This window comes from Gorilla gorilla, chromosome 4, assembly GCF_029281585.2.
Source record: "Gorilla gorilla gorilla isolate KB3781 chromosome 4, NHGRI_mGorGor1-v2.1_pri, whole genome shotgun sequence".
Classification (NCBI taxonomy): Eukaryota; Metazoa; Chordata; class Mammalia; order Primates; family Hominidae; genus Gorilla; species Gorilla gorilla.
Window position 1 is genome coordinate 84,202,271 of NC_073228.2, and position 26,875 is coordinate 84,229,145.

The 26,875-nt window shown below is 50.7% G+C and overlaps 1 protein-coding gene across 1 annotated transcript; it reads right to left on the reverse strand.

The window, feature by feature from the left end:
• Positions 1–26,875, reverse strand: ADORA2B (adenosine A2b receptor). Its single transcript, XM_004042224.5, has 2 exons — positions 25,983–26,875; positions 1–1,072 (listed from the first exon to the last, which is right to left on the reverse strand). Exons 1-2 carry the CDS (start codon positions 26,315–26,317, stop codon positions 409–411), a joined length of 999 nt encoding a protein of 332 aa, XP_004042272.2. The 5' UTR covers positions 26,318–26,875; the 3' UTR covers positions 1–408.

The window sequence follows — 26,875 nt, forward strand, 5'->3', positions numbered from 1 at the left end:
TACATTTTTAGTACAGTCAACTTTTATTTTTCCATTGCCTCTAAGTTAAAAAGTATTTGCATTATAATAGTTCACAGTGTTTCACAGTAAAATAGTTTCAGTAATTTTCCACCATAAACAAGGCAGACTTTTAAAAACAAAAGAGTCTGTTAGAATCCATTCAAGCTGTTGGCATCATCCACACAGTAAAAGCAGCTGAATAGATCATAAATATATTTGTCAATCCTTGGAGCCTACTACTGACACATACATATTAGCTAGATACGTGGTAGCTCCAGGGAAGTGCTCAAGAGAGGCAGTCCATTTCCTTGTGAGGTATAGCTATCTTTCACAATGAGAATCAGCCAGCCGTGTCCTCTTTGTTTCTTGTGGATTTGTATCTTCTCCTGGAAGAGGCGAGAGCCTAGATCATAGGCCCACACCGAGAGCAGGCTGTACCCCAGCCTGACCATTCCCACTCTTGACATCTGCTTGGCAGAGAAGATACCTAGAGATAATTTTGTGAAAAGTGTAGCGGAAGTCTCGGTTCCGGTAAGCGTAGACAATGGGATTGACAACTGAATTGGCATGTGACAGAAGAATGGCCATATTCATTGCCCACTTGGGCTTATTTTTACCCTGAGCTGGCTGGAAAAGAGTGACACAGTTAACAGCATGCACAGGTAGCCAGCACAGGGCAAAAATCCCCACAATCATGGCCAGTGACTTGGCTGCATGGATCTCCCGCTGGAGGGTGGTCCTCGAGTGGTCCATCAGCTCAGTGCGCTGAAGCTGCCTGCAGGCCACCATGAAGATCTTGATGTAGATGACCAGCATTATAAGCAGTGGGGGCAGAACACACCCAAAGAAATTGAAATATACCATGTAGCTCATGGGGACCACATTCTCAAAGAGACACTTCACAAGGCAGCAGCTTTCATTCGTGGTTCCATCCCAGGGTTCTGTGCAGTTGTTGGTGGCACTGTCTTTACTGTTCCACCCCAGGAATGGAGTCAATCCGATGCCAAAGGCAAGGACCCAGAGGACAGCAATGACCCCTCTTGCTCGGGTCCCCGTGACCAAACTTTTATACCTGTTTAAAAGAATACCATCTGTTAAGGTCAGTTTATAGCACTCTGCAACCACAATCCAAGACCCCACCTGCTCTTTTTTCCATGACCCTTTAACAACCTCTAAAGTTCACCTTCCAGGGCACTAAGGCCTTTACCCTCAATAGTAAAGACATGCAAGCAGGGATGAGCAGCTTTGCTCTAGCAAACTCAGTAAGATCTTCATTCTTGACTTAGCAACTCCTTTCTGTTTAGTGACACAGGATGGCCAATGACAAGAGGTGGGGAAGCCTTAAGGGGGTGCTGTAAGTCCTCAGTGTCCTTGGTGGGTTCTCAAACTGTGACTTGAAGTATACGTCATAGGAAGTTAACTCTTGTTTATATGGTTAAATAAAGTTTAGCCTAAAGCTGCCTCCTTACATATTTTAAATTTGGCCTAAAGGTTTCTCTGTACATCGTGGACTACAACAAGTGGACGTGTAAACAGACTATAGCCTGCACTCATGCCAATCCCCGACTTTTGGCCAATCAAATGTGGCCAACTGTTCGAACCGTGTTCAAAAAAGGCAAATGCTGAGCTATAACCAATCCAGCTGTTTCTGTTCCTCACTTCCATTTTCTGTACGTCAGTTTTCCTTTTTCTGTCCATCACTTTCTTTTTTCTGTCCATAAATTATCTTACACCACGTGACTGCACTGGAGTCTCTGAGCCTGCTCTGGCTCAGCAGGCTGCACAACTTGTGAATCATTCTTTGCTCAATTAAGCTCTTTTAAATTGAACTCAGCCGAAGTTTTTCTTTTAACGGTATCAACTGTGGTAAGATTGGCTTTGTTATACAGTGCATCATTTTGCTTCAAGTCACAGTTTCCAAAAACCGATCGACTTCCTATACTTCCTAACCACCTAGGTACCGCTCTTTGAGTCTAGGTCTTCTGTAAGGCATTGTTCTAGGTCAGTGGTCCCCAACCTTTCTGGCACCAGGGACCAGCTTCATGGAAGACAATGTTTCCACAGACCAGGGGTGGGGGTGATGCATTAGATTCTCATAAGGAGCGCACAGCCTAGATCCCCTGCGTGCACAGTTCACAATAGGGTTAGCTCCTATGAGAATCGAATGCTGCTGATCTGACAGGATGCAGAGCTCAGGCAGTAATGCTCGCCTGCCTGCTCACCTTCTGCTGTGTGGCCCAGTTCCTAACAGGCCACGGACCAGTACTAGTCTGCAGCCCAGGGGTTGAGGAACCCTGTTCTAAGTGCTTGAGATACATCAGTGAACAGAACACACAGAGATCCCTACTAAATTTTAACAGACTCAGATCTAGCAGGGGTAAACATAATAATAAACAGTATGGAGATATGTGTGGTATGAAACATGAAAAAGCAGAGTAAGAAAGATCAGGATGGGCAGGACTGTAGTTTTAAAGAGGCTGACATCATGGATAAGGTGACACTTGAACAAAGGCCTGAGGCAGTAAGCACTGGAGTCAGCACCACCTGTGGCTCCAGGCAAGGATCTTTCTGGCTTCCCACAAACACCACAAAACATTTGCCTAGGACTATGGGCAGAATCATTTCTGAATACCTCTGCAGACTGCTGGAGAACAAGAGTCTAGCAGTGCCCCTGTCTACTGAGAAATACTAGCAGCAGAGTTGATAAAAATTGGGAAATAGCAAATATTAAATTTTTTGGTCATCTTCAAGCCATTAGATCAGAAGTTGGAGACCAGCCTGGGCAACATGGTGAAACTCCATCTCTACAAAAAAGTACAAAACTTAGCCGGGCAGGATGGTGTATATCTGTGGTTCCAGCTATTTCGGGAGAATGAAGTGGGAGAGTCAGGATCACTTGAGCCCAGGAGGTTGAGGCTGCAGTGAGCTGTGATTGCACCACTGCACTCCAGCCTGGGTGACAGAGCAAGGCCTTATCTCAAAAAAACAAACAACAAAAAAATACTAGAAACCACTACTGGAGATACCAATACAAAGGGACAAGATCCTAGTCCTTAAGAGGTTTGACCAGTATCCAGTTGAGAGATACAACATGTATCAGATAAGCAGGCTCTATGACAAGTGAGTTATGGGGCCAGAGAATGGGAGCGGCCACCTCTGCCTAAGAGGTGACCAAGAAAGGAAGTGACCTTATAAGAGCAACAGATGCCATAATATCCCTTTTAGACATTTTGCTATAAACTAGTCTATCCATGGTTTATAGCAAAGGTATACATTTTGTTATTAACTGGTCCATAATACATATGTAATGTATAAATGAACATAATCAATGTAATGTATTAAGTAAATGAAAAAAAATCCTTCTGTAATCTCTGGAAGAGAAAACTGGGAAATAATTTGATTGACATTACCTGAAGACTTGCCCATGGGAAGTGTTTGCTTTACCTGCAGTGTAAGACGTATACTTCCCAGCATGGCCGCAGAACCCCCCAGCCTCGGCACCACACGTCCAGTGCCTGCCATTCTTAACCAATGGCTCCCTCTGGCTCATGCTATTCTCAACATCAGACGAAGCATCTGTTGCTCTTAAAAGGTCACTTCCTTTCTTGCTCACCTCTTAGGTAGAGGTGGCCACTCCCATTCTCCTGCCCCATAACTCACTTGTCATAGAGCTGGCTTATCTGATGCCTGTGGTATCCCTCAACTGGAATGTCAGCCTCTTAAGGACTAGGACCTTGTCCCTTTGTACTGGTATCCCGAAGACCTAGCACAGTTCCCGGCACACAGTATGTTCTTAATATGGCCATCACAGGCCAGGCATGGTGGCTCATGCCTATAATCCCAGTACTTCAGGAGGCCGAGGCAGGCAGATCACTTGAGGTCAGGCATTTGAGACCAGCCTGGCCAACATGGTGGAACCCTGTCTCTTCTAAAAATACGAAAATTAGCTAGGCATGGTGGTGGGCACCTGTAATCCCAGCTACTCAGGTGGCTGAGACAGGAGAATTGCCTGAACCTGGGAGGCAGAGGATGCAGTGAGCCAAGATCATTACACCATTGCACTCCAACCTGGGCGACAGAGTGAGTGAGATTCCATCTCAAAAAAAAAAAAAAAAAAAATGGCCATTACAAATACATTCATCATTTATTATCTGACTTTATTAAGCAGCTTTAAAGAAAGATTCTACTTACTAGGAATACTTGAGGTTGCAGCCTGGACAGGCAGAAGAACCAGTCGTTTGCTGAGGAAGTTAGCTGAGGTCTTGCCTCATAATTTACAATGATCTCTAATCTTTTCTACTCCCTCTTAGCAACAGGCAGCTCAATCATGGGCCCCTGTACTACAGAGGACCTGCTGGGCTCAGTTTTTTCACTGAATTTTTCTTGGCCAGTGAATTCATCTGTTTCCCACCTCATTCAGGAATGTAAAGCCTTCCTTAAAAAAAGTTGTTCTCTGCCATTGCCTCACTGGAGATGTGAATAACACAATTAGTCCCTGCAGCATAACAAGGAAGCCTCCCAAAGGCGGAGTCCTAAGAATCACAGAACTTCAGGTCCATGAGGCAGCCCATGCAGCAGCCTGCCCTTACTCCTCCTTTGTTCACAGGACTAAGCTGTATCGAGTACAGCGGGTAACAGGTCAGCTCTGGGGGATGAATTTATATTTGGGATAAGAAAATTATGGCACTTCCATTCTCATGATTGGTCTAGTGGATACATGAAGTGGTTCTGGCCAGTGAGACATACAAGGACATCTGCTAGGGACCTCCAGGAAAGATTTTACTCCCTGATGAAGAGAGAGGGACCCATAAGGAGAGCTCTGCCCCATGCCCATCCTTTTCTGCTTTTGATGCTCTTGTGGAAGGGTGTGATGCCCTCAGCTGTAGCAGCCACACTGTGACCACAAGGGACAAGCCTGGAGACAAAGCTGATGGCAAAGCAGAAGACAACAGTAGAGCCTGGGTCCTTGATGACACCTTTGAACCACCTGACTAACCCTAGAACCATCACAGCTCCATATTCTGGTTTCAAAAGATAATTAAATGTTTCGATTGCTGATAACACTGTGAGGTACTCCGTTAACACAGCCAAACTGGAGAGGACTTTTATCTTTCTAGTCCAATCTCTCTTATTTCACAAATAAGAAAACAAAGAAAAGAAAAACAAAGCTAATACACAAACCAAAGACCAGAAGCTAAATCAGTACTCACAGGCCTGTGTTCCTTGCACTATGTTATGCTGCCTCTTTTTTTTAAAGCGATTTTATATTTGGAGCACCCTGTACATAGAGGCTCATTCACAGGGGTGGCTTCCTACTAGAGTTCAGAACAACAACTGGAGTCCACCCCATCTGAACTTCTCATAGCTGCTGGATCCTACACATGTGCAAAACTGTCATGCCTTCTCTTGGATAAGGAAAAGCAGCTAATTCAATCAGTGGGGCAGCTGGTCACTGCCTTCTCTGTAAACCTCCATCACCACCACTCTTCCCTGTTGGTTCATTAGTTCATTCGAAGAGTTTTTCATTTGTACCACACATTCTGCTAGGCACTGGCAACACAATCACTGCCCTCGTGGAACATAAGCTAATGGGAAACACAGAAAATAAGTAAACATATAAATACGAAATTATGAATTGCGATGGGTTCCGCTATACCAAAATGAACCGGATGCACTGAGAAGAGAAACATGGAGGCCTTGGATACAGGATGTCAGGAGGCCTTTCAGGCAGAAGCTAAAGGTTGAGGAGTGAGAAATTTGAAAAGTAGAACATTCCAGGCTGAGAGAACAGCATGTGCTGCTTTCATGCAGGAAAATGAGCCCAAGATGAGGCAGGGGCCAGTTCATAGGCACCAGGACCCATGGAAGACTTTTAAGCAGGGGATGGTACCGATTTCTGTTGTATAAAGGTCACCTGGCCAGAGTACAGAGACTGAATTTTAGGGGAGCCAGAAGAAAAGCAGAGAGATCAGCTAGGAAACTATTTCGGTAGTTGACTCGAGAAAACGTCAGCTTGGGCCAGGGTGACAGCAAAAATGATGGAAGTGGATATGCGCTGTGGAGGCAGAACCAACAGGTCTTGAAGATCAACAGGTGCAGGAAGATGAAGACTGGAGGATGATTCCTTAGGGTTTCCCCCTACGCATTTGCGTTTCCTGAAAGAGAGGATTAAAGGAAGAGTGGGATAAAGATCAAGAGAATGGTGGATGCGCGCGCACTGCTGAAAATGATCAGTAGAGAAGATGCAGGAAAAAGGGACAGATTATTATTATTATTTTATTTATTTATTTTGAGACAGAGTCTCACACTGTCGCCAGGGCTGCAGTGCAATGGTGCGTCTCGGCTCACTGCAACCTCTGCCTCCTGGGTTCAAGCGATTCTCCTGCCTCAGCCTCCCGAGTAGCTGGGACTACAGGCGCCCACCACCACACCCGGCTACTTCTTTTTTTGTATTTTTAGTAGAGATGGGTTTTCACTGTGTTAGCCAGGATGGTCTCGATCTCCTGACCTCGTGATCCGCCCACCTCAGCCTCCCACAGTGCTGGGATTACAGGCGTGAGCCTCCACGCCCGGCCAAAGGGACAGATTATTAAAGAAGGTAAGAATGGGAGGAGGTGGAGGATGCAGGGTCCAGGGCATGTGGGGAAGGACACTTCCTCAGCTGCAGTGGAGGGAAGGACAAGAACAGCGCCAGTGCAGGGAGTGGGACAGTTGAGTGATGAGAAGATGGGCCAGCATCTCCTTGAGAACTGCTGTTACCTCAGAGAAGGATAGAGAAAGTCATCAGCTGAGGCAGGGGAGGAACCGCACAACCAAACCCCAAGTTTTGGTGACAGATGCCCGCACACCTTCCCCCAGCTGTCCGGACACATCCATGGCACAGCCGCCACCGCCTATGCACCTGCTCTTTGGGCAGCTCTGGGCTGTGGACCCCTCACATCTCATCAAACCACGCCTCCTGAGGTGAGAGCTGCTATCCTCAGTTTACAGACGTGGAAGCCAAGGCTCAGAAAGGCTACATGATGTGCCTGCTGCTGCTAACCTGCAGTCAGGACACAGACCTCATCTAATCTGATTCCAATTTCGCCCCAAACTGCCGCTTTCCCTGCATAGGAATCTACAGCTCTTCCATGTTCAACTCACAAATTCCAGCTCCCTCCTCCGCCTGACCACACAGCCATAGGTCAGCGGCTTGAAGACTTGAAGGAAGGGGCTTCTGCCACCCTCCTGGGAGGCAGTCCTCAAGGACAGCAAAAAGAGGCATGCTGGAGGACATAACCAGACCCCTCAGCACAACCTCTGTAGGAAGCAGAGTGTGCTCTGCGATGTTACGGTATGTATGTATAGTCACCTCACAGTATGTACACACAGGGGGTTGGTTGCAGGATCCCCATGTATGCCAAAGTCCTCACATACTGAGGTTCCGCAGTCAGCAGCCCTCCGTATATCTGGGTTTCACATCCCAGGAATACTGCATTTTCAGTCACGTTTGGTTGAAAAAAATCCAATACAAGTGGACCTGCATAGTTCAAACCTGTGCTGTTCAAGGGTCAGCTGTGTTGGCTTTGGTCCACAGTTCCTGGCACATAACTCCCATAGCCCTTGTTACTTCTCCCCAAGACAGGCCATGATAACTAAAAATATATCTTCCTCTGTCTTTCTGTCTTGGAGCTGTCCATAAAGAAATTCTCTGATCTACCTTGTTTGATTGTGACTCATAAGACCCGCATTTCAGAAGGGGTCCTGCCCCTCCCCTAGAAGGAGCCGCACAGAGAGGCCAAGAAGCATCGGAACAGATAGGCTTTGCTGAGTTTCCCCATTCAGCCTGTCAGTCTGAATCATGCCTTTTCATCCACTCACACTTCCACCCAGTTGTCCATGCTTGAGTCATGTCTATCCAATGGAGAATCCAAAAAAGGGCTATGACGAAAAGGTACGGAGAGCTACAGGACAGCCAAACACATGGAGGTTCCTGAAGGATGGTGCGCCCAAGGAGGGCATGGAAACCCCTCGCTCCTTCTCACACCTCACCCTGGTCTATGTCCTTTGTAATATCATTTTTTGTTTTGTTTTGTTTTGTTTTTTTGAGACGGAATCTCGCTCTGTCGTCCAGGCTGGTGTGCAACGGTACAGCTGAGGAAGTGTCCTTCCCCACGTGCCCTGGCCCCTGCATCCTCCACCTTCTCCCATTCTTATCTTCTTTAATAATCTGTCCCTTTGGCTGGGCGCGGTGGCTCACGCCTGTAATCCCAGCACTTTGGGAGGCCGAGGTGGGTGGATCACCTGAAGTTAGGAGTTCAAGACCAGCCTGGCCAACGTGGTGAAGCCGTCTCCACTAAAAATACAAAAATTAGCCAAGTGTGGTGGCGCATGCCTGTGATCCCAGCTATTCATGAGGCTGAAGCAGGAGAATTACTTGAACCCAGGAGGCGGGGGTTGCAGTGAGCTGAGATTGCACCACTGCACTCCAGCCTGGGTGACAGAGCAAGACTCCATCTCAAAAAAAAAAAAAAAAAAAAAGGCAAGCAGGTGTCCCTGCACTGGGCAGGACACTGGAAGGAACGAACGCCTGGGGACTCTGGCATCTCAGGAGGGCTCTGGTAACCACCTGCCACGCCCTCTCCTTTCCCACTTCCTGCTGGGCCTCTGTCCTCTCCCCAGGCCTGTCTCCCTCCTCCGCCCCACCCCTTGCTGCAGACTCTGCCTCCCTCCCTGTGCTCCGAACACCCTCAGGTCTGCATGCGTTTGTCCATCTCCCCAAAACATTCCTGAAGGGCATGGGCCACGTCCTTCCGTTCGCCAGCCCATGGCAGTCACTGCTCTGCTGCAGAGGTCACTGAGCACTGCAGTGAGGCCAGGGAAGCAGGACAACCGCCCCAAATGTAGGAGAGTGAATAACAGGCGACTGAAAAGTGAACACAGGAAACACAGGCAGCTTTATTATTCCAAACAAGGCAGAAACAATCCCAGCCTTTGCAGGCCGACACAACAGGGCAGTTCTGGGAAAGTCCACACTCTGGGAAATGGCTATGCCCCACCACTGTGTACGGAGCTGTGCTCTGATCCATCCATTCTCCTTATAAGGAGCTCATTAGCTAAGGAGATTGATAGAAAAACAGTCACACGGAGGGAATCAACAAAAGGAAACAGCGTGAACACTGAGGTTACGTAAGGAAACGGGGAACCGCCAAGGCCTGCATAACAAGCGCTGGCCTATTTCTGGGGCAGGGTCTCCTCCTGCACTGGCTCTGTGGCCCTCAGCTCAAACCAGGCTTAGAAATCAATTCCCAGCTCTCAAGGTGCTCCTAGTATAGATCAAGGGCAGCTACCTGGGGAGTGACATTGAGCCTGGCCAGTCCAGCCACAGGCTGGATGGAGCCTGAGCTTCCCATCGGAAACACTAGCCCCAGAACCCGCCTCAACCTGCTGCTGAGGCTTTTAACATAGACGGAATGTGTACAAAGCACTTTAGAAATGCAGATTGCTAAGTAAATGCACACGGAGTTCTACTGCCGCTTCTTAAAATTGTTTCCTGTTTGTTTTAGGGATGTTTCTTCCGTTTATAGTCTATCTAGCTCACAAGCTTTAAATTCCTCTGAAATACATACATTTCTGCTATAAAGCAATATATACATTCTTAGAAAACCTCATGTTATCTTATTCCACATATTAACAGGACTTCTGTGAAACATGGGGCTAGAGCAGACCACTCAAATCTACAAAACATTGTCACTAGAGCACTAACAAAATCTTTTGGGACACCCAGGCAGGCAGTTCAGTGGGGCAAGAGGCTGCCACCATGGATATTAAAACTGCACCAAAAAAGTCAAATAGAAAGCCTGGCAAACTTTAATTAGAGCAAGGCTGACAGGTGCCAAGACAGTGCAGATGAAAGAGGAGTTCTGAGCCAGGGGGCTGTTACTAAGATGGGCCTGGAGGCAGCGTAGCCTGCCACGGCCAAGACCCCAGCAGGCTAGGATGTGGCTTTCTATGGGAGTGCCAGCTGCAAGGCACTGTTTTTTTCTTGTTCCCAGGAGCCCACAGGGGCTCCTGCGGCAGAGCAGTCAGAGGGCTTTTTCCTTTCCTGCTGAACACTGTCATTCTCCTCCCACTATTCCACCTCCTTTGCCTAGGCAAAATCACAGGTGAACCAAAGCAGTGTCTCCATTATACCAACATCCTTCCCCTGCCCACCTGCCACGCGTGAATTAATTCACAGTACAGAAGTTCACATGGAAGCAGAGCAGCTTATCTGCCCCTGAGCTCTCAGGGCAGCTCATGACCACCCAGAGCACCTCTCCCGTGTACCTACCACACAACTGCATTTTCTGTCTCTTTCCACTGAAGGATGAGCTCCTCCATGGAACAGACTCACAGCTGTATCCAAAACACCTAACACTGCCCGGCAAGCAAATGGTGAGAGAAAGCCTGAGTTTATAAGAAGGGAACAGAACCCTGCCTTCTTAATCAAAGAAACGTGTTGAACACCCACCTGGGACTTGGGAGTTCTAAATAAAGCAAGGCATCAAGTGCGTGAACATGGTTTCAGCTTCAGCTTATAAACCACTGGAGGCTATCTATATAAGAGGGGATATTGTTATGACGAGCTTCTGAGCAGCCTCCCATTTTTTCAGATTTCCCATGGGACCAAACTATGAAACTTTGTTTGTTTGTTTTTGAGACAGAGTCTAGCTCTGTCGCCCAGGCTGGAGCGCAGTGGCACGATCTCGGCTCACTGCAAGCTCCGCCTCCCGGGTTCATGCCAGTCTCCTGCCTCAGCCTCCTGAGTAGCTGGGACTACAGGCACCCGCCACCACGCCTGGCTAATTTTTTGTATTTTTAGTAGAGACGGGGTTTCACCATGTTAGCCAGGATGGTCTCGATCTCCTGAACTCATGAATCGCCCGCCTCGGCCTCCCAAAGTGCTGGGATTATAGTCGTGAGCCACTGCGCCCAGACTTTTTTTTTTGAGACGGAGTCTTGCTCTGTCGCCCAGGCTGGAGTGCAGTGGCATGATCTCGGCTCACTGCAACCTCTGTCTCCTGGACTCATGCCATTCTCCTGCCTCAGCCTCCCGAGTAACTGGGACTACAGGCACCCACCACCATGCCTGGCTAATTTTTTTTTTGTATTTTTAGTAGAGACGGCGTTTCACCATGTTAGCCAGGATGCTCTCGATCTCCTGACCTCATGATCTGCCTGCCTTCGCCTCTCAAAGTGCTGAGATTACAGGCATGAGCCACCGCGCCCAGCCAATTTGTGCCTTTTTTTAATGGCCAAAACCACAATTACTTTTGCACCAATCTAATAGCTCACTGTAACCTTGAACTCCTGGGCTCAAGCAATCCTCCCACCTCAGCCTCCTGAATAGCTAGGACTATAGGCATGCGCCGCCACATTTGACTAATTTTCTTAATTTTCATAGAGATGGGGCCTCGCTGTGTTGCCCAGGCTGGTCTTGAACTTCTGGCCTCAAATGATCCTCCTGCTCAGGCTCCCATTACAGGTGTGAGCCACCGTGCCCGGATGAAAATGTTAATGTCTTGAAAGACTAAAACAAACAAAAGACTAAGGAACTCTTTCAGATTAAAGGAACATATTAAATGCAAGCATGACCTTTTAATAGAACCTGGATTTTTTAAAAAAGAACAACTATAAAGATATGATTGGGATAACTGGGAACATCTGACTATAGACTGTGGCACCTATTACAATTTCTAAATGTGGCTAGGCACAGTGGCTCATGCCTGTAATCCCAACACTTTGGGAAGCCAAGATGAGTGGATCACCTGAGGTCAGGAATTCACGACCAGCCTGGCCAACATGGCAAAACCCCATCTCTACTAAAAATACAAAAATTAGCCAGGCATGGTGGCGTGCGCCTATAATCCCAGCTACTTGGGAGGCTGAGGCAGGAGAATCGCTTGGACCCGGGAGGTGGAGGTTGCCGTGAGCTGAGATCGCGCCATTGTACCCCAGCCTGGGTGATAGAGTGAGACTCTGTCTCAAAAAAAAAAAAAAAAAAAAAAAAAAAAAGATCAGAATGTGATCATTGTGCCAGTGTATGTGTGTGTGAGACAAACCAAATGTAGCAAACTATTCATAATTTGTGAATGTAAGTGAAAGGTATATAGTAATGCACTGTATTACTCATGCAACTTAAAAGCTGTGAAACAATACATTGTTTCAGAATGACTCATTATTTCTGAAACCACAAACTTCGTTAGATGAGTCAGATACAAATATGTACTGTACTCATTTTGTAATTTTTAAAAAATCCCTGCAATTAAAAGACTAGGTTGCTAAATGACTTCTGAAAATGCCAAATTTAGGAGGTATTTTATCCCTCTGTAACACTGCTAACCATTCCCCATCAAAGTCTCCCTGCTGGTTTTAGTGAAGCCAGTCTAGCTTTTTGGCCTCTTCAGTTTCTCCTATCTCTCCTCTCAGGACACACGATGTGGGATTCTTATCTTTAGGCAACAAGCTCATCGGTTCAGAGCTAATCCCACCCCCGATTATACACACACAGAGACACATGTTCATACATTTGCATGTACATGTATACTGCCGACTCTTAATATGTCACAAGCCAAGCCAGTGACTGGACAACACACAGGGGATAATGAGAAAGCAACAGACATGTGCCCTGCTCATAACAGAGAAAGGATGGCAAACCTTAAACAAATTACAAATAATTAAGAAAATAGTTGCAAGTATGCAGAGAGCTGCAAAAGAACCCTGTGTGCCTCCCAGAGGGAGTGTCATTTTCAGGGGCACAGAGAAAATGAGGAAGAATCAGCAGGCAAAGAGATAGAGAGAAGGTCACCGCAGGCAGAGGGAAACACATGCGCAAAGGCCTGAGCTCCAGAAGTCTCAGGAATTGAGAGGGGTCCTGAGAAGTCAGGGCAGAGAAACGAAGGACAGAGAGGACGGGGATGAGGCCAGAAGCAGACCTAGGCCCCAGACCAGGTGGGGAGTAGGGGCAAGGGAGAGATCTGGGATGACATCCTAAGGCACTGGGAGCACTGGGTAAAGGAAGGAGGTGCACACAGGGGTTCATTTCAGAAAGATTGCAGCTATGTGAAGAATGGGCTAAAAGAACAAGGATGGATGCGGAGAGACCAGATAGGAGAATGCTGCCCTGGAATGGGGCAGACGTGGAGATGGGGCCTAAGAGAAGTGAATGGAGGGAGGGTTTAAGAAGTGTACCTGGGCCGGGCGTGGTGGCTCACGCCTGCAATCCCAGCATTTTGGAAGGCCAAGGTGGGCAGATCACCTGAGGTTGGGAGTTTGAGACCAGTCTGACCAACATGGAGAAACCCTGTCTCTACTAAAAATACAAAATTAGCCGGGTGCAGTGGCACATGCCTGTAATCCCAGCTACTCGCCAGGCTGAGGCAGGAGAATTGTTTGAACCTGGGAGACGGAGGTTGCGGTGACCAAGATCGCACCATTGTACTCCAGCCTGGGCAACAAGAGTGAAACTCTGTCTCAAGAAAAAAAAAAAAAAAAAAGAAGTGTACCTGACAGGTCCTGGTTCTACAATGTCGTTCAATAAAGCTTTGTAGTTCCCTACGTTTAAAAAACAAAACAAACAAACAAACAAAAAAAACACTCAGCAGTGGAAATCAAGATGTCATAGACAGAAAGCTGCTTTGGGAAGTCTGCAGGTGGCGGGACTGGCGCAAAACAGGTGGCACACCAAAGAAGGTTGGGCGGAGATGGGTGGGAGGAGTTTGAACACGTTTAAATGGGGAAGGGAAGAGGCTGCTGTGCAGGAATAATGAACGGTCCAGGGCTCCCATAGAGCAGGAGTCGGGTCCAGAGCCAGGTGGAAGAACTAGCAGCCCCAGACTCCCCAAGACTCGACCACTACTGCGTCTCTCAACCTGCAGGCACCTTAAACACAACCTAGGCAACACCTTCCCAAAGCCCCCATCTTCAGGATGGCATCACCCAGGCGACCGGAAATCTGGGAGTCATCCTGGAGTCTTCTTCTCCTTCATGTCCACATCCAACTGAGTCACCAAGTCCTCTTGAACCTGTCCCGTGTGCCCTGTCTTCCAGCCAGAAGCACACGACTATGTGCTATCAATCAGATCTGCTTGCCAGTCACTCATGCTGACTCATTACTGCTCCACAATGGCAGATCTCACGCACATCAACTCCACTCAGCCTGGCCCTAACTACCCACATTTCTAGGTGTCACTCACTGATTGTGGCTCCAGGGCCCATCTGTGGTTCTCAGGACTCTTTCCTATATGATTTTACCTGTGGCTCCTCTGCTCCAGACTGCTGAACTCCATGGCTGGCATCAAACATCAGCCTTCTCTGGTGCAGAAATTGTGGTTCTACAAGTCTCCAATATCTGTAGAGTCTGCTGCCATCTCCATGGCCTCTGCCCTGGTCATGCTTTTTTCCTTCTCATCTGGATGCCAAGTGGCTACCCTATATCATCTTGTCCCGTCCATTCCTTCCTTCAGCTGTCCACCAGTGACTTTTAAAATGCAAACCTGACCATATCAAACTCCAGATTAAAATTGTACCTTGGCATTCCAAGTTCCACCTAATTATCACTCCTCACAAAATCACATTTTAATGACAGTAAAGACACACAGGCCGGGTGCGGTGGCTCACACCTGTAATCCCAGTACTTTGGGAGGCCGAGGCGAGTGGAACACCTGAGGTCAGGAGTTTGAGACCAGCCTGACCAGCATGGTGAAACCCCGTCTCTACTAAAAACGCAAAAATCAGCTGGGCATCGTTGGTGGCATGTGCCCGTAATCCCAGCTACTTGGGAGGCTGAGGCAAGAGAATCGCTTGAACCCAGGAGGCAGAGGTTGCAGTGAGCCAAGACTGCACCATTGCACAGCCTGGGCAGTAAGAGCAAAACTGTCTCAAAAAAAAAAAAAAGACACACATAATCATCCTAAAAAAAGAAGTAGAGGGTGATATCAGCAAACCGGAGACTTTTATGAGTTTCTAAAAACAGAAGGTGGACAGGATCATCAGCATGAACCATGGAACCCTAAATTGGAAACATGGATGGCCAGGATGAGAGGCTCCAGTCTAGCAAACAGCAGGGATCAGAATGGGATTAAGAAAACAACAGATGTCAAGAGGAAGACAGCCTGTGGGCAAGCTTTGGGAGCTGTGGCATTGATCCCCTCCCCCTCCCACACTCTCCCCAAGCTGTGGCTAGAGACCTAGTGATAAACGGCGGGGGAGGGGAAGAGTTTAGGTTATGTACACTCTGCCACACGAGGAATCTCAACCATGTGAATCTAAAAAATGTTTTTCAAAGTCAATTTAAAATCCCTTAGTCTTCATCAAAAGTAAACATATGAATGCTAAAATTGTTTTGAAAAATAGAAGAACAAAGGAAAAAAAGCGAAGAATGAGAAAGCACTGGGAACTGTCAGAGAACAGTGATCGGGAAAGGAGGGGACGTCCCCATCTGCCTATTAAGAATCCCAGAGGCGTGGCTCACGCCTGTAATCCCAGCATTTATGGAGGCCGAGCCAGGCAGATCGCTTGAGGTCAGGAGTTCGACACCAGCCCTGCCAATATGGTGAAACCCCATCTCTACCAAAAATACAAAAAATTAGCCACGTGTGGTGGTGCACGCCTGTAATCCTAGCTACTCGAGAGGCTGAGGCAGGAGAATCACTCGAACCCGGGAGGTGAAAGTTGCAGTGAGCCAAGATTGTGCCACTGCACTCCAGCCTGGGTGACAGAACAAGATTCCATCTCAAAAAAAAAAAAAAAAAAAAAAAAGAATCCCAGAGGCGGCCAGGTGTGGTGGTGGCTCACGCCTGTAGTCCCAGAACTTTGGGAGGCCAAGGTGGGTGGATCACCTGAGGTCAGGAGTTCAAGACCAGCCTGGCCAACATGGTGAAACCCCGTCTCTACTAAAAAATACAAAATATAGCCGGACTTGGTGGTACATGCCTGTAGTCCCAGCTACTCAGGAGGGTGAGGCAGGAGAATTGCCTGAGCCCGGGAGATGGAGGTTGCAGTGAGCCAGTGAGCCCAGATCGTGCCACTGCACTGCAGCCTGGCCAATAAGCGAGACTCTGTCTCAAAAAAAAACAAAAAAAGAATCCCAGACGAAAGAACAGAGGAAATGGAGAGAAGGAATTAATTAAGAAAATACAGTTTTCACTTGGTATACACAGGGGATTTGTCCCAGGGCACCCAAGCACTCCAAAATCCGTATGTAATCAAATCCTGAAGTTGGCCCCAGGAGCCCCACGACAGGAAAAGTTGGCCCTTTGTGTACTCGGGTTCACATCCCGCAAATACTGTATTTTCAATCTGCGTTTGGTTGAAAAAAATCCATTTTAAGTGAACCGGCACAGTTCAAACCCAAGTTGTTCAAGGGTCAACTGTATTCTTTGAAAATTTCAGAGCTGAAGACAGACCTGAGTCTTCAAATTGGCAAGGTTCACCTACTTATTAGTGCCATCCTCAATGAAAAAAAAAAGTAAGAGTTACCATTTAGACCCAGCCTCACAAAATTTCAGAACACCAAGGAAAAACAAATGATCCCAAAGGTTCCCAGAGGAGAGATACAAGTTACAGGTAAGAATCATTACACACCAGACTTTGTGAGCAACACTGGGTGTTACAGCAACCCCTTCAGACATCTGAGGGAAAACACTTCCGAACCACAATCTATCAACCAACCAATCATATGTGAGAAATAAAAAAATTTTTTTGAGACAGGGTCTCACTCTGTTGCCCAGGTTGGAGTGCAGTGGTGTGAACGCAGCTCACTGCAGCCTCAACCTCCTGGGCTCAAGCGATCCTCCTGCCTCAGCCTCCCAAAGGGCTGGGATTACAGGTGTGAGCCATTGCACCAGGCCAAAAAAACATTTTTGACATATAAGAACCCAGAAAGTTTATCCTCGTCTCTAACAAATATGAAATCCTAGAAAGAGGAAAGAGAACATGGAATGCAGGAAATGCTGGAACCACTCCAAGGGCACAGTAAAGGAAGCCCTAGCGGCTGTGTGGCACACATAGCAAAGGGGTGAGGAGGCTCAGCATGAGGGTGATTAGGAAGCTGGGTGACCACGAGGATGTGGGAAGGCATGCTTCCTACTTTAACTTTCTAATTTCCAGATGGTAAACCTGAAGCAGGCTAAAATGTGACATAATTTTGAGTAATGTCTGAGTAATGGATGGCATCTAAAAATAGGATCCTGGCCAGGCACAGTGGCTCATGCCTGTAATCCCAACACTTTGGGAAGCCAAGATGAGTGGATCACCTGAGGTCAGGAGTTCGAGACCAGCCTGGCCAATATGGTGAAACCCCGTCTCTACTAAAAATACAAAAATTAGCCAGGCGCGGTGGCACGTGCCTGTAATCCCAGCTACTCGGGAGGCTGAGGCAGGAGAATAGCTTGAATCTGGGCATCGGAGGTTGCAGTGAGGTGAGATTGCACCATTGCACTCCAGCCTGGGCGACAGAGCGAGGCTCTGTCTCAAAAAAAAAAAAAAAAAAAAAAGTAAATGGTATAAACCTTAACAGCATAAAAGTCATGGTATAATGCAAATGTGTTCAATACACCATCTGTGCAGAGGAAGCCATGAGAAATAGTTGCTGCCTCTGACAGGCAAAGTAGGAAAGCAGAGATCCGAGACAGGGGACAATTCCACAGCTTCCCCCTGTGCAGTGTCAGCTTCTTTCCAGCAGCACGAGTTACCTTTCACAAGGAAGACTTCCTGAGAGGCAGCGCGCTCACAGTAACAGCGCGGCTCACAGAAACCAGGAGCAGACCTGGGAAAGGAATGGGGGACACGTTCTTCCTTGTTTTTCTTGACAGTCAGCAGATATAATCACCACTTGACAGAAACACAGGCCGAAATGTCCACAGGAAAAAAATCAAAACATAACAGAAATTCAAGTGGGGCATAGGGGAGAAGGCTGGCATGAGCCACGGGCCTGGCGGTTCACAGTGGGGAGTCAACAGATTCTGCTTCAAGACGGCAGCACAAAACCAGGGCTCAGCCCAGAGCGCCCCTCGGGGCAAATGCCAAGAGAAACGGGCTGGGGGCTGTCCCCGGCAGAGGGACTGGTGGGGGTCTCTTGCTTTCCCTTTTGGGCCTTTTTGTACTTTTGACTGTTTACTTCTATGCCCACTAGTTGATTTCTAACTCAAAAAAATAGAAGATAATAAATGCGACTCCTTCATGGACTCACCAGCACCTTCAGGACAAAATCCAAAACCCTCAGCAAGCTCAAGGCCCTCCTCGAGCTGCCTGCTCCCTGGCCCGTCCCCCACCACAACCCAAATCCCGCGCCCACTCACGGGTGCGAAGCACCCAAGGTGCCAGGCCAGCTCAGGAGTCCCCCTGCTCCTGCGCACCCTGCACTCCCAGCTCTGCAGGCACTTTCCTCCCACCTACCACACCACTCAACCCTCCACCCTCCAGAAAAAGCCCTGCCCCTCAGCCCAGACTGAGTGGAAGCCTGCCCGCCCGTGCCTGGGACAGGCTGTTCTCCACTTTAATTCTGTCCAAGAAGATACATTTGCTATTTGCCATTGAGTTCCCGCTGCCCGTGGCGCTGTCTCCGGCTGGTTAGCCTCGGAGTCCAAGAGCCTATCGAGTTAATAATTTAGGGGAGAATAACCATGGCTAAAGCCTAATTCTGGAGTCACTAATAAATCTGAGGCAAAAGGAAAGGTTGGGCCTCAGTTCCCCAATCCGAGGAAGGAGCAGGTGGGAGGAGATCCACAGGGCCTCGCAGCTGTCAGGCAAATGCTGTGAGATTCCATTCACATTGGCCAGGGCTTAGCTTCTTTCCTCACTCGTCCATTTGACAGGTTAGCTGGAGTCTTCTTTGTCCAGGTAATATTTAAAGGAATCTAATCACAATTTGCCAGTGTCCTTATTCATCCACCACTAGAAGGGACCCCTCATCAAGGGGGTGTTTGGGGGTGACCTCGGGGTGTGCAGTCCTTCCCTCCAGCTGCTCACATGATGGTTAAGGGCTCCTGGGAAGATAGGCTGACTCAGTCCCGGCTTCCGTGTGACCCTGGGCTAAACATAATTCTCTGCACCTCCATCTTCTTATCTGTGAGGTGGTGAAGATAACTCCATCTGCTCCCATAGGGCGGTCACAAAGATCAAAGGAGATTAGGGATGTAAGGTGCCTGGCACCCAGAAACGGCTTGGGAACAATGGCTGCCATTCACAAGACTGAAAATCTCTATGTCCAGAATAGCTGAGGACACTTCCCCATATCTGTCCCTGCAGGGTACACCCATGCTGTGATAATAAACTGACAAATGAGAAGAGTGAGATACAGGGATTGGGTCCTGCCCTGCACGTGGTCACCGAGAAAGGAGCCAGGTGATCTGTAGCGGGAAAATGTTGACTTTTTTTTCATTTACCCTCTTCTCCAGACAACCAAAGGCAGCCACTGTCCTTTTCAGAATTCAGTGGAAATGTCCACAGCATGAGGCCAGGCGGTGTTTCCCTGGCTGTGCTGCTCCAGGGAACCTGGCCACCTCCAGGCATGCAGAGCTGCTGCAGACTGTGCCCGGTCTGGAGAGAAGGCCTCTGCCCTCTGGGAGCAGCTCCAGGCTCTGGTCTCAGGGCAGGGCCCAAGGTGGCTTGAGCGGGCCCTCCTTCCCGGCCTCCTTCAGAGGGAACCTGTCCACAGCACCCCCACGCACACCAAGTCCACCTCCATCTCCCCTGCCCTCCAGTTCCCATGTGCTCCTGATGACCAGCCAGGTCAGGCTGACTCTGCCCTCCCCGAAGGGAGAGGGCCTTCAGGTATCCTCTGGATTGAATTACCCCAGTTCTGACCTGGTTCCAAGACACGTTTGAGGACCTCACTGACCAAACCAGACCTTGGCCCCTGCCTAGCCATGTGTGTCCCCTCTGGAATCAACATGCCAGGAACCAGCCCCTTGTGTCAGCTGGAGGCCCCAGCAGGATTATAAACAGCACCTGCTGGTTTTAAGGTTGCTACATGGCCTGGGAAGTGGAGTTGGGAGGACTGTGTGCTAACAATGGAGGACAAATGACAGCAAAGTAACACTCAGGCTTGGGTGATGCCCTGATGCAGGTGCATGGGACCAGGAGCCAGGGCCCATGGGCCACATCCCGCGTGTCTGCAGCCCCTGGCCTCAGCCTGGGCCTCTGGCCCACAGCCCCTGCTGGCTGCCTGGCAGTCCCCGGACACCTCTGCACTCCTCTCCACCCTTTTGTCCCTTAGGCCCATGAGAGATGTTTTCAGAAGACAGTTTTCCTGTCTTCTGATCATTAGAACTTGTGGCGGCAGCTCCTCTTCTGGCGTTTCACAGAGCCCTTGGGCCCTCACTGTACACCTGCTGTCTCGGACCCTCCCTTCCCACCTGTCCAGCTGTTCCCTGGGCATGACGTAGCCTGACATGTGCCCTTTTCACCCAGTCACTCATGCATTCATCCACAATGTGCTTTCCTAGCCTGTGCCAGCATCGTGCTGCATCCTGGGGTGTAAGGCCCCTGCCCACAAGGCTAGCACACTGGGCGCAGAGAGACTCTGAGTAAGGACATGGTTTAATGGGATAACTAGAGATGGCGGTAAACCAATGCAGTGGCTGAGAAGCCTCTCCAGGTGGGTGAAGTGAGGAACGGGAGTGCAAAGACCACGGGTGGGAATAGAACTTGGCCGTGGTGAATGAGAATTGGGGGGTGAAGGCCGACCATGCACAGCCTCGGGCTAGGGTAGGGCATAGGGATTTCACCCTGTGTGTCTCTGCAGCGTGGTAAGCAGGGGAACGGTATGATGTGGCTTAGGTTTTAAGTCATCCCGTCTGGCTGCTGTGTGGAGTGGTTACAGGGGAGCAGGAGTCCAGCTGGGGGCCCACAGTGCCTACCAGGAGCTGCTGAGAGAACATGTTTAACGAGGTCCGAGAAGTGACTGCTCGACTCTGCCAAAAGAGGGATGGCGCACGGGTGACCTGACAGGAGAATTCAGTGGCATCCTGGTAACAAGTGGCAGAGTTTGCCAGGGGGGAGGCAAAGGAGTGGATGAGGAAGTGAAGGGGCGTTGATCTAGGGGTATATTCGTGTACTGATGGGTGGCTTCCTGGTGCTGCTCTGACAAAGCCCCACAAACCTAGTGGCTTAAAACAAGCAGGGCGAGAAGGCTGACTTCCAGGTGTGGGCCACGCTCCTGCCAGAGGTTCCAAAGGAGGATCTGTTGCCTCTTCCAGCTTCTGGTGGCCATCCTTCATTCCTTGGCTGTGGCCTCCACCTTCAAACGGCCTTCTCTGCAGATTTATCTTCTAAGAGTGCAAATGCATTAAGTGGCCGCCCAGATAACCCAAATAAGCTCCTTTTCTCAAGATCCACAGAAAGCAGTATTTGTGGGGTTTTGGTTGGTCGTTTTTTGTTTTGGCCATATAAGGGAATAGTCAGAGGTTCTGGGAATTAAAATATGGACATACGTTTTGCAGGGGGCCATCATCCAACCCATTACCATGGGAATGATCTGGAAGAGAAAGGTAACACTGATGCAGAAGGGTGAACCCAAGGAGGGAGCTCTTGGGAAAGCTGGAGGATACAACCCAGAGCCAGAAATCTTCCTGCCGAGCTTTTTTATTTTTTATTTTTTTTGAGACAGAGTTTTGCTATTGTCACCCAGGCTGGGGCTCACTGCAACCTCCACCTCCTGGGTTCAAGCAATTCTCCTGCCTCAGCCTCCCTAGTAACTGGGATGACAGGCGCGTGCCACCACGCCCGGCTAATTTTTGTATTTTTAGTAGAGACAGTGTTTCATCATGTTGGCCAGGCTGGTCTCGAACTCTGACCTCAGGTGATCCACCTGCCTTGGCCTCCCAAAATGCTGTGATTACGGGTGTGAGCCACCGTATCCAGCCCCTGCCAAGCTTTATTTCGAACATTACCAGTGAATTTTATGGGACGGGAATTATAGCTTAATTTTTTGTGTGTGTGTGAGACACAGTCTCACTCTGTCACCCAGGCTGGAGTGCAGCGGTGTGATCCTGGCTCAGGGCAACCTCTGTCTCTTGGGTTCAAGCAATTCTCCTGCCTCAGCCTCCCGAGTAGCTGGGATTACAAGCGTGTACCACCACACCCAGCCAATTTTTGTATTTTTAGTAGAGACGGGATTTCGCCATGTTGGCCAGGCTGGTGTCAAACTCCTAGCCTCAACTGATCTATTCGCCTTGGCCTCCCAAAGCGCTGGGATTACAGGCGTGAGCCTCTGTGCCTGGACTATAGCTCAATTTTTTTTTTTTTTTTTTGAGGCAGAGTTTCGCTCTTGTTGCCCAGGGTGGAGTGCAATGGCGTGATCTTGGCTCACTGCAACGTCTGCCTCCCGGGTTCAAGCGATTCTCAAGTAGCTGGGATTACAGGCACCCACCACCACACCCAGCTAATTTTTATATTTTCAGTAGAGACAGGGTTTCACCATGTTGACCAAGCTGGTCTCGAGCTCCTGACCTCAGGTGATCCACCCTCTTCAGCCTCCCAAAGTGCTGGGATTACAGGCGTGAGCCACCATGCCCAGCCCTATAGCTCAATTTTTTTAAGTTCTGAAAAACATTCAGAAACCCCCGCCAACTCCCACCCTAAGTGGAGGCCACATTTTCACTCAAGGCACAAAGTCTTGCTAAGAGGTCTTTAATCCCTACCTCAAAGACCAGATACGTGAGGCACAGAGAAAAGCCTCAATGTGGCAAGAGCAGAGAGGGTGACTGGGCAGGGTCCAGGGACAGGTCAGATACACGGCACTGGACCCATTCGGCCAACTAAACCCTCCCGGATCCACCCTCTTTCAGCTCCACTAGGAAAACAGCTGGCCTCAGCCCTGCCAGAGACTCAATGCCACAGGGCCAGGGAAACTGAGTCTACGAGCAGGGAAGGCCCCCACAGTGGGTGTGGCATGAAAGGAACAGGATTCAAGCAGGGAGGAGGAAGTGCTCCTGCCTGAGGGTGAAGCGAGAGCTGGGAGCAGCTTTGGGCATGGCCCACACCCTCCTGCCTGTATACATCCACCTCCCCCAGCCCAGGAGCTGCACACCCACTCCCATCGGCACCACTGGGGACTGGACGTGCTTCCCCCCGCCCCCGCCAGGTCCCAACATCAGGAATTGTCTATGGACTTGAACCAGAGGCAATGGACTTCTGTTTGTGGCCAGCCCTGTCCTGAAGGCAAAGGGCAGTGCCTGGTGCGAGCAGACACTCCTTTTCCCTGCCAGGCCAAGGGCGTCATATTTGTCCCTGGCATTCCCTCCGGCTCCCCTCCCTTCTACACTGTCATCTGTCACATCAGTAAACACCTTGGCAATGCGGTGGCAGGTGGGGGCTGTGGTCTCTGCGGCCACAGGCCTCACACTTGGAGCCCGCGAACCGGGAGGAACTGGGGGTAGGTCCCAGGACTGTCCTAGCCTAAGCCTTTAGCCCTCACTCCCTGCACCTCACCCTCCTTATTGCTTGGCTTCAAAGGGGACACACCTCCTCCCAAACAGGGCACTTCCAACTTTACTCTCACCTGGAGTTCCACAACCCCAGGAAGGCCTCATGGCCAAGTCAGTGCTTGGGGCGCCCTGCACCCAGCCTGTGTCAGTCAAGTGAGGAAAGCTTCAGGCCCTGAATCTAGGAGGATTCTTAGATCGCTGGAACCAGATGTCCCTGGTTAAAGATCCCACTGCTGGAATCCCCTCGACACCCACTCCAGAGATTCTGATTCAGTACAACCAGGTGAGGCCCTGTAATCTGTATTTTAACCTCCTCCCAAGGGGCCATGAACTGCTAGGCCAGCTGAGGGAAGGCCTGCCCCAGGCACCAGCCCCTGAGAGGGAAGCCCTGGGGGCCCTAGTACACCTCTCCCACCCACCAGGGTTGGGGTGGTGCTGTGGCCGGGTCAGATGACTACCTCTGGGGCAGAGAGCTGGGGACTGCCTGTGCACCTCTTCCAGACCTCCAAGCTCTGGACGGGCCAGGAAGGCAGGATGGGGCGAGCCTCAGTGTTCTTCCCTCCTGCCCTTGGCAATGCAAAGAAGTTCAGGGCCTGTGATTCACAGCACTTTCCCCTTAACACACCCACACCCATTTTTTTCAAGACCCCACCCAGCACAAACCAGGACAAGAAGGAACAGATTTAAACTTTCATGGAACTTCCTGCTCCCTGTGGCCTGGGAGATTGTTCCACTAACTCCTCTCTGGGTCTCTGGTCTCTGCCAGGGCAAGTCCAAGGGGTTTCCATTAGATGGACAACTCAGGCTGGGGCTTGTGACTGCTCTGCTGGATGCAAAACATCCAAAATGCCATCAAGTAACAACGATGACACCAAATGGCAGGGAAGGGATCCAGAAGAGAGAGAAGAAACTGCTGTCCTCCCTAAGCCTTGGAAATCCCTGGGCTGTCACACCTGATGGGAGACATGAGGCCTCCTGGTCCAACAGCACGGGCAGCAGCACATGGAGTGGCCAGACACCCACATAAGGCTCACAGCCCTCCCAAGCAGGAGGTTCCTGTTCCTGCTGGGACCCACGAAACAACCTCCAAGAACCAGGCCCAACACATCTGCCTACTCAAATGGCCTCTGGGAGCATTCTCCCGCTCCATTCCCACAAACACATTCCCCTACAACCACCAGTTTACTGCAGGCAGGCTCCTCCTCCCAAAACAGCAGAGCACTTTTCTCCCTGACTCCTAAACACGGTGCCACACATGTCCTTGCAGAGTGGCCTGATGGCATGGGTGGGGACACGGTGCCAGCTGTGAGTTCAAGCCCCGGCTCTGACACCCATCCCTGATACACCATCCTGGGCAAGACTCCAACCTCCCTGGGCCATCACCCCTCTTCTACGAGATGCAGGTTACAGCACCCGTCCTCTGGTACTACTGCAAGGACTGCTGGGGACACGTTTATTATAAACTGTCTGCACAGAGTTGGCACCCAATAAATGACTTCCTTCCCTTCCTTCCTACTCTGTGATTTAGTTTCCCTGTCTCAGCTCCAAATTTAAAGAGATCTCAAGCTCTCCTCAGAAATGCCAAAGTGGCCCAGGCACCAAAGACAGAGAATAAATACTTTCAACACTCTCAATGTTGAAGTCATCAGCTCCAACTGGGAATCCACTCTGGTCGCTGGCTGACTCCATCCCCTGAATCCTAGATTTTCTCAGTGTGGGAGAAAGAGTGGACAAGTAAGTTCGCCATCATTTTCTGCACTTCTCAGCCCGCTCCCAACAGGGCAGCAGGAGATAAATAGTTACACAAGGGCAGTGAGGCTGTAAGGCCGTTTGCCAGACACCAGGAAGCATTGTAACTCCTTTTAAAAGTATATAATCTGAGTCAGTAGCGTTCCCCAAAGTTAACGGACACCTTCCCCTGGGATGGGCCGGGCCGCCTCTCCGCAGCAGACACGTTCTGAAGCTGGCTCATGCGTGTCCATTCTGACGGTGCGAATGCCCAGCGTCCAAAGTTGCCTTGCCCTTAGTGGGAACCTCCCGGGCCTCCGGGAGCCGCAGCACTCACGGGACTGCGTCTGGCCACCACTCTAGACCTGGGGCCCTGCTCTGGAGCGGCCGCTCTCGCGGACACCGCTGCTGCGGGCGAGTGTTAGGAACGGCCTTCGTGGCAGGAGTGGAGATGTGATCACCAAAACTCCCGCGCCCCGGGCTCCACCCGCCCACAGGGGTGACGCTTTCCCAGGGGTTTCCACGGCGCCTCGCCGGGCGCCGGGGGCCGCACTCCCCGGACCCCCTAGAGCTGTCCCTACGCAGATCTCCTTAGAGCGACGCGCATCTGGGATGTCTTGGGTGCCCGGGCGCACTAGTCTAGCGTTGCGGGGTGGCCAGGCTGGGAACCAGCCCTCCAAGCGCCCCGCGCGCCCCCAGCCTGGCCCGTCTGGGGCCCCCGAGGGAGGAACCCCGGCCTGGAGAAGACGACCCATTTCGGAGCTCCGACGGGGCCCCGAGTTCGGGCGACGCCGAGCGCCTCACCTGAGCGGGACACAGATGGCCAGGTATCTGTCGACTGCCACGGCCAGAAGGCTGAAGATGGAGCTCTGCGTGAGCACCAGCACGAAGCAGGCGAGGAAGAGGCAGCCGTAGAAGTCAGTGCAGAAGCCCAGGCTGATGGTGATGGCAAAGGGGATGGCGAAGAGCCCCACGGCCACGTCGGCCGCAGCCAGGGATACCAGGAAGTAGTTGGTGGGCGTCTGCAGAGTGTTCGCCGTGCCCACCGCGGCGCACACCAGCACATTGCCCGCCACCGAAAGCGCGGCGATGACCAGCTCCAGCGCCACGTACAGCGCGTCCTGTGTCTCCAGCAGCATGGCCGGGCCAGCTGGGCCCCGGGCGTCCCCTACCGAAGGCGCGCCGGGCGCGGGGCAGCCTCGTGAGACCCGCCGGGCGTGGCCATAGCGCCCGGACCGCGCCTCCGCCTGCCGCTTCTGAGCCTCGGGGCTGGGGCGCTGGTGGCCGGGACCCACGGGTCGGGGCCCCCCGCGGCCAAGAGGCGGCACCCATTGGCCCGCGCGCCCGCCCGTCTCGGGCTGGGCGGAGCACCACCCACTCGCCCGAGCCCAAAGTTCGCGCCCGCGCGGGGCCCCTCCGGTCCAGGCGCCGTGCCGCGTCTTGGTGGCGGCGGATAACTAACAAATTGCCCCAACTTCCCGTCACGCTCGAGCTCGGAGGCTGTGTCCCAGTGCTCGCACTCCCTTCCAGTCCGGGCGACTCCTGGGATGGGGCCGGGCTCTGCCCGGGGCGCCAGCAGGTCGCAGGAGCCGCCGCGAGAGGACCCCCCAGGGCCGCGCAACCCCGGGCGGGGCGGGCTCACTCCATGCTAACCCTGCGCACCCCGGGCAGGCCGGGCAGGCAGGGAGCCGAGGCCG

What these genes read in the sequence shown, in the direction of transcription:
- ADORA2B (XM_004042224.5), bottom strand. Translation starts at nt 26,317, where the DNA reads ATGCTGCTGGAGACACAGGACGCGCTGTACGTGGCGCTGGAGCTGGTC. An exon ending in GCCATCTGTGTCCCGCTCAG is followed by an intron (nt 1,073 to 25,982) that starts GTGAGGCGCTCG and finishes TCTTTTAAACAG; the next exon opens with GTATAAAAGTTTGGTCACGG.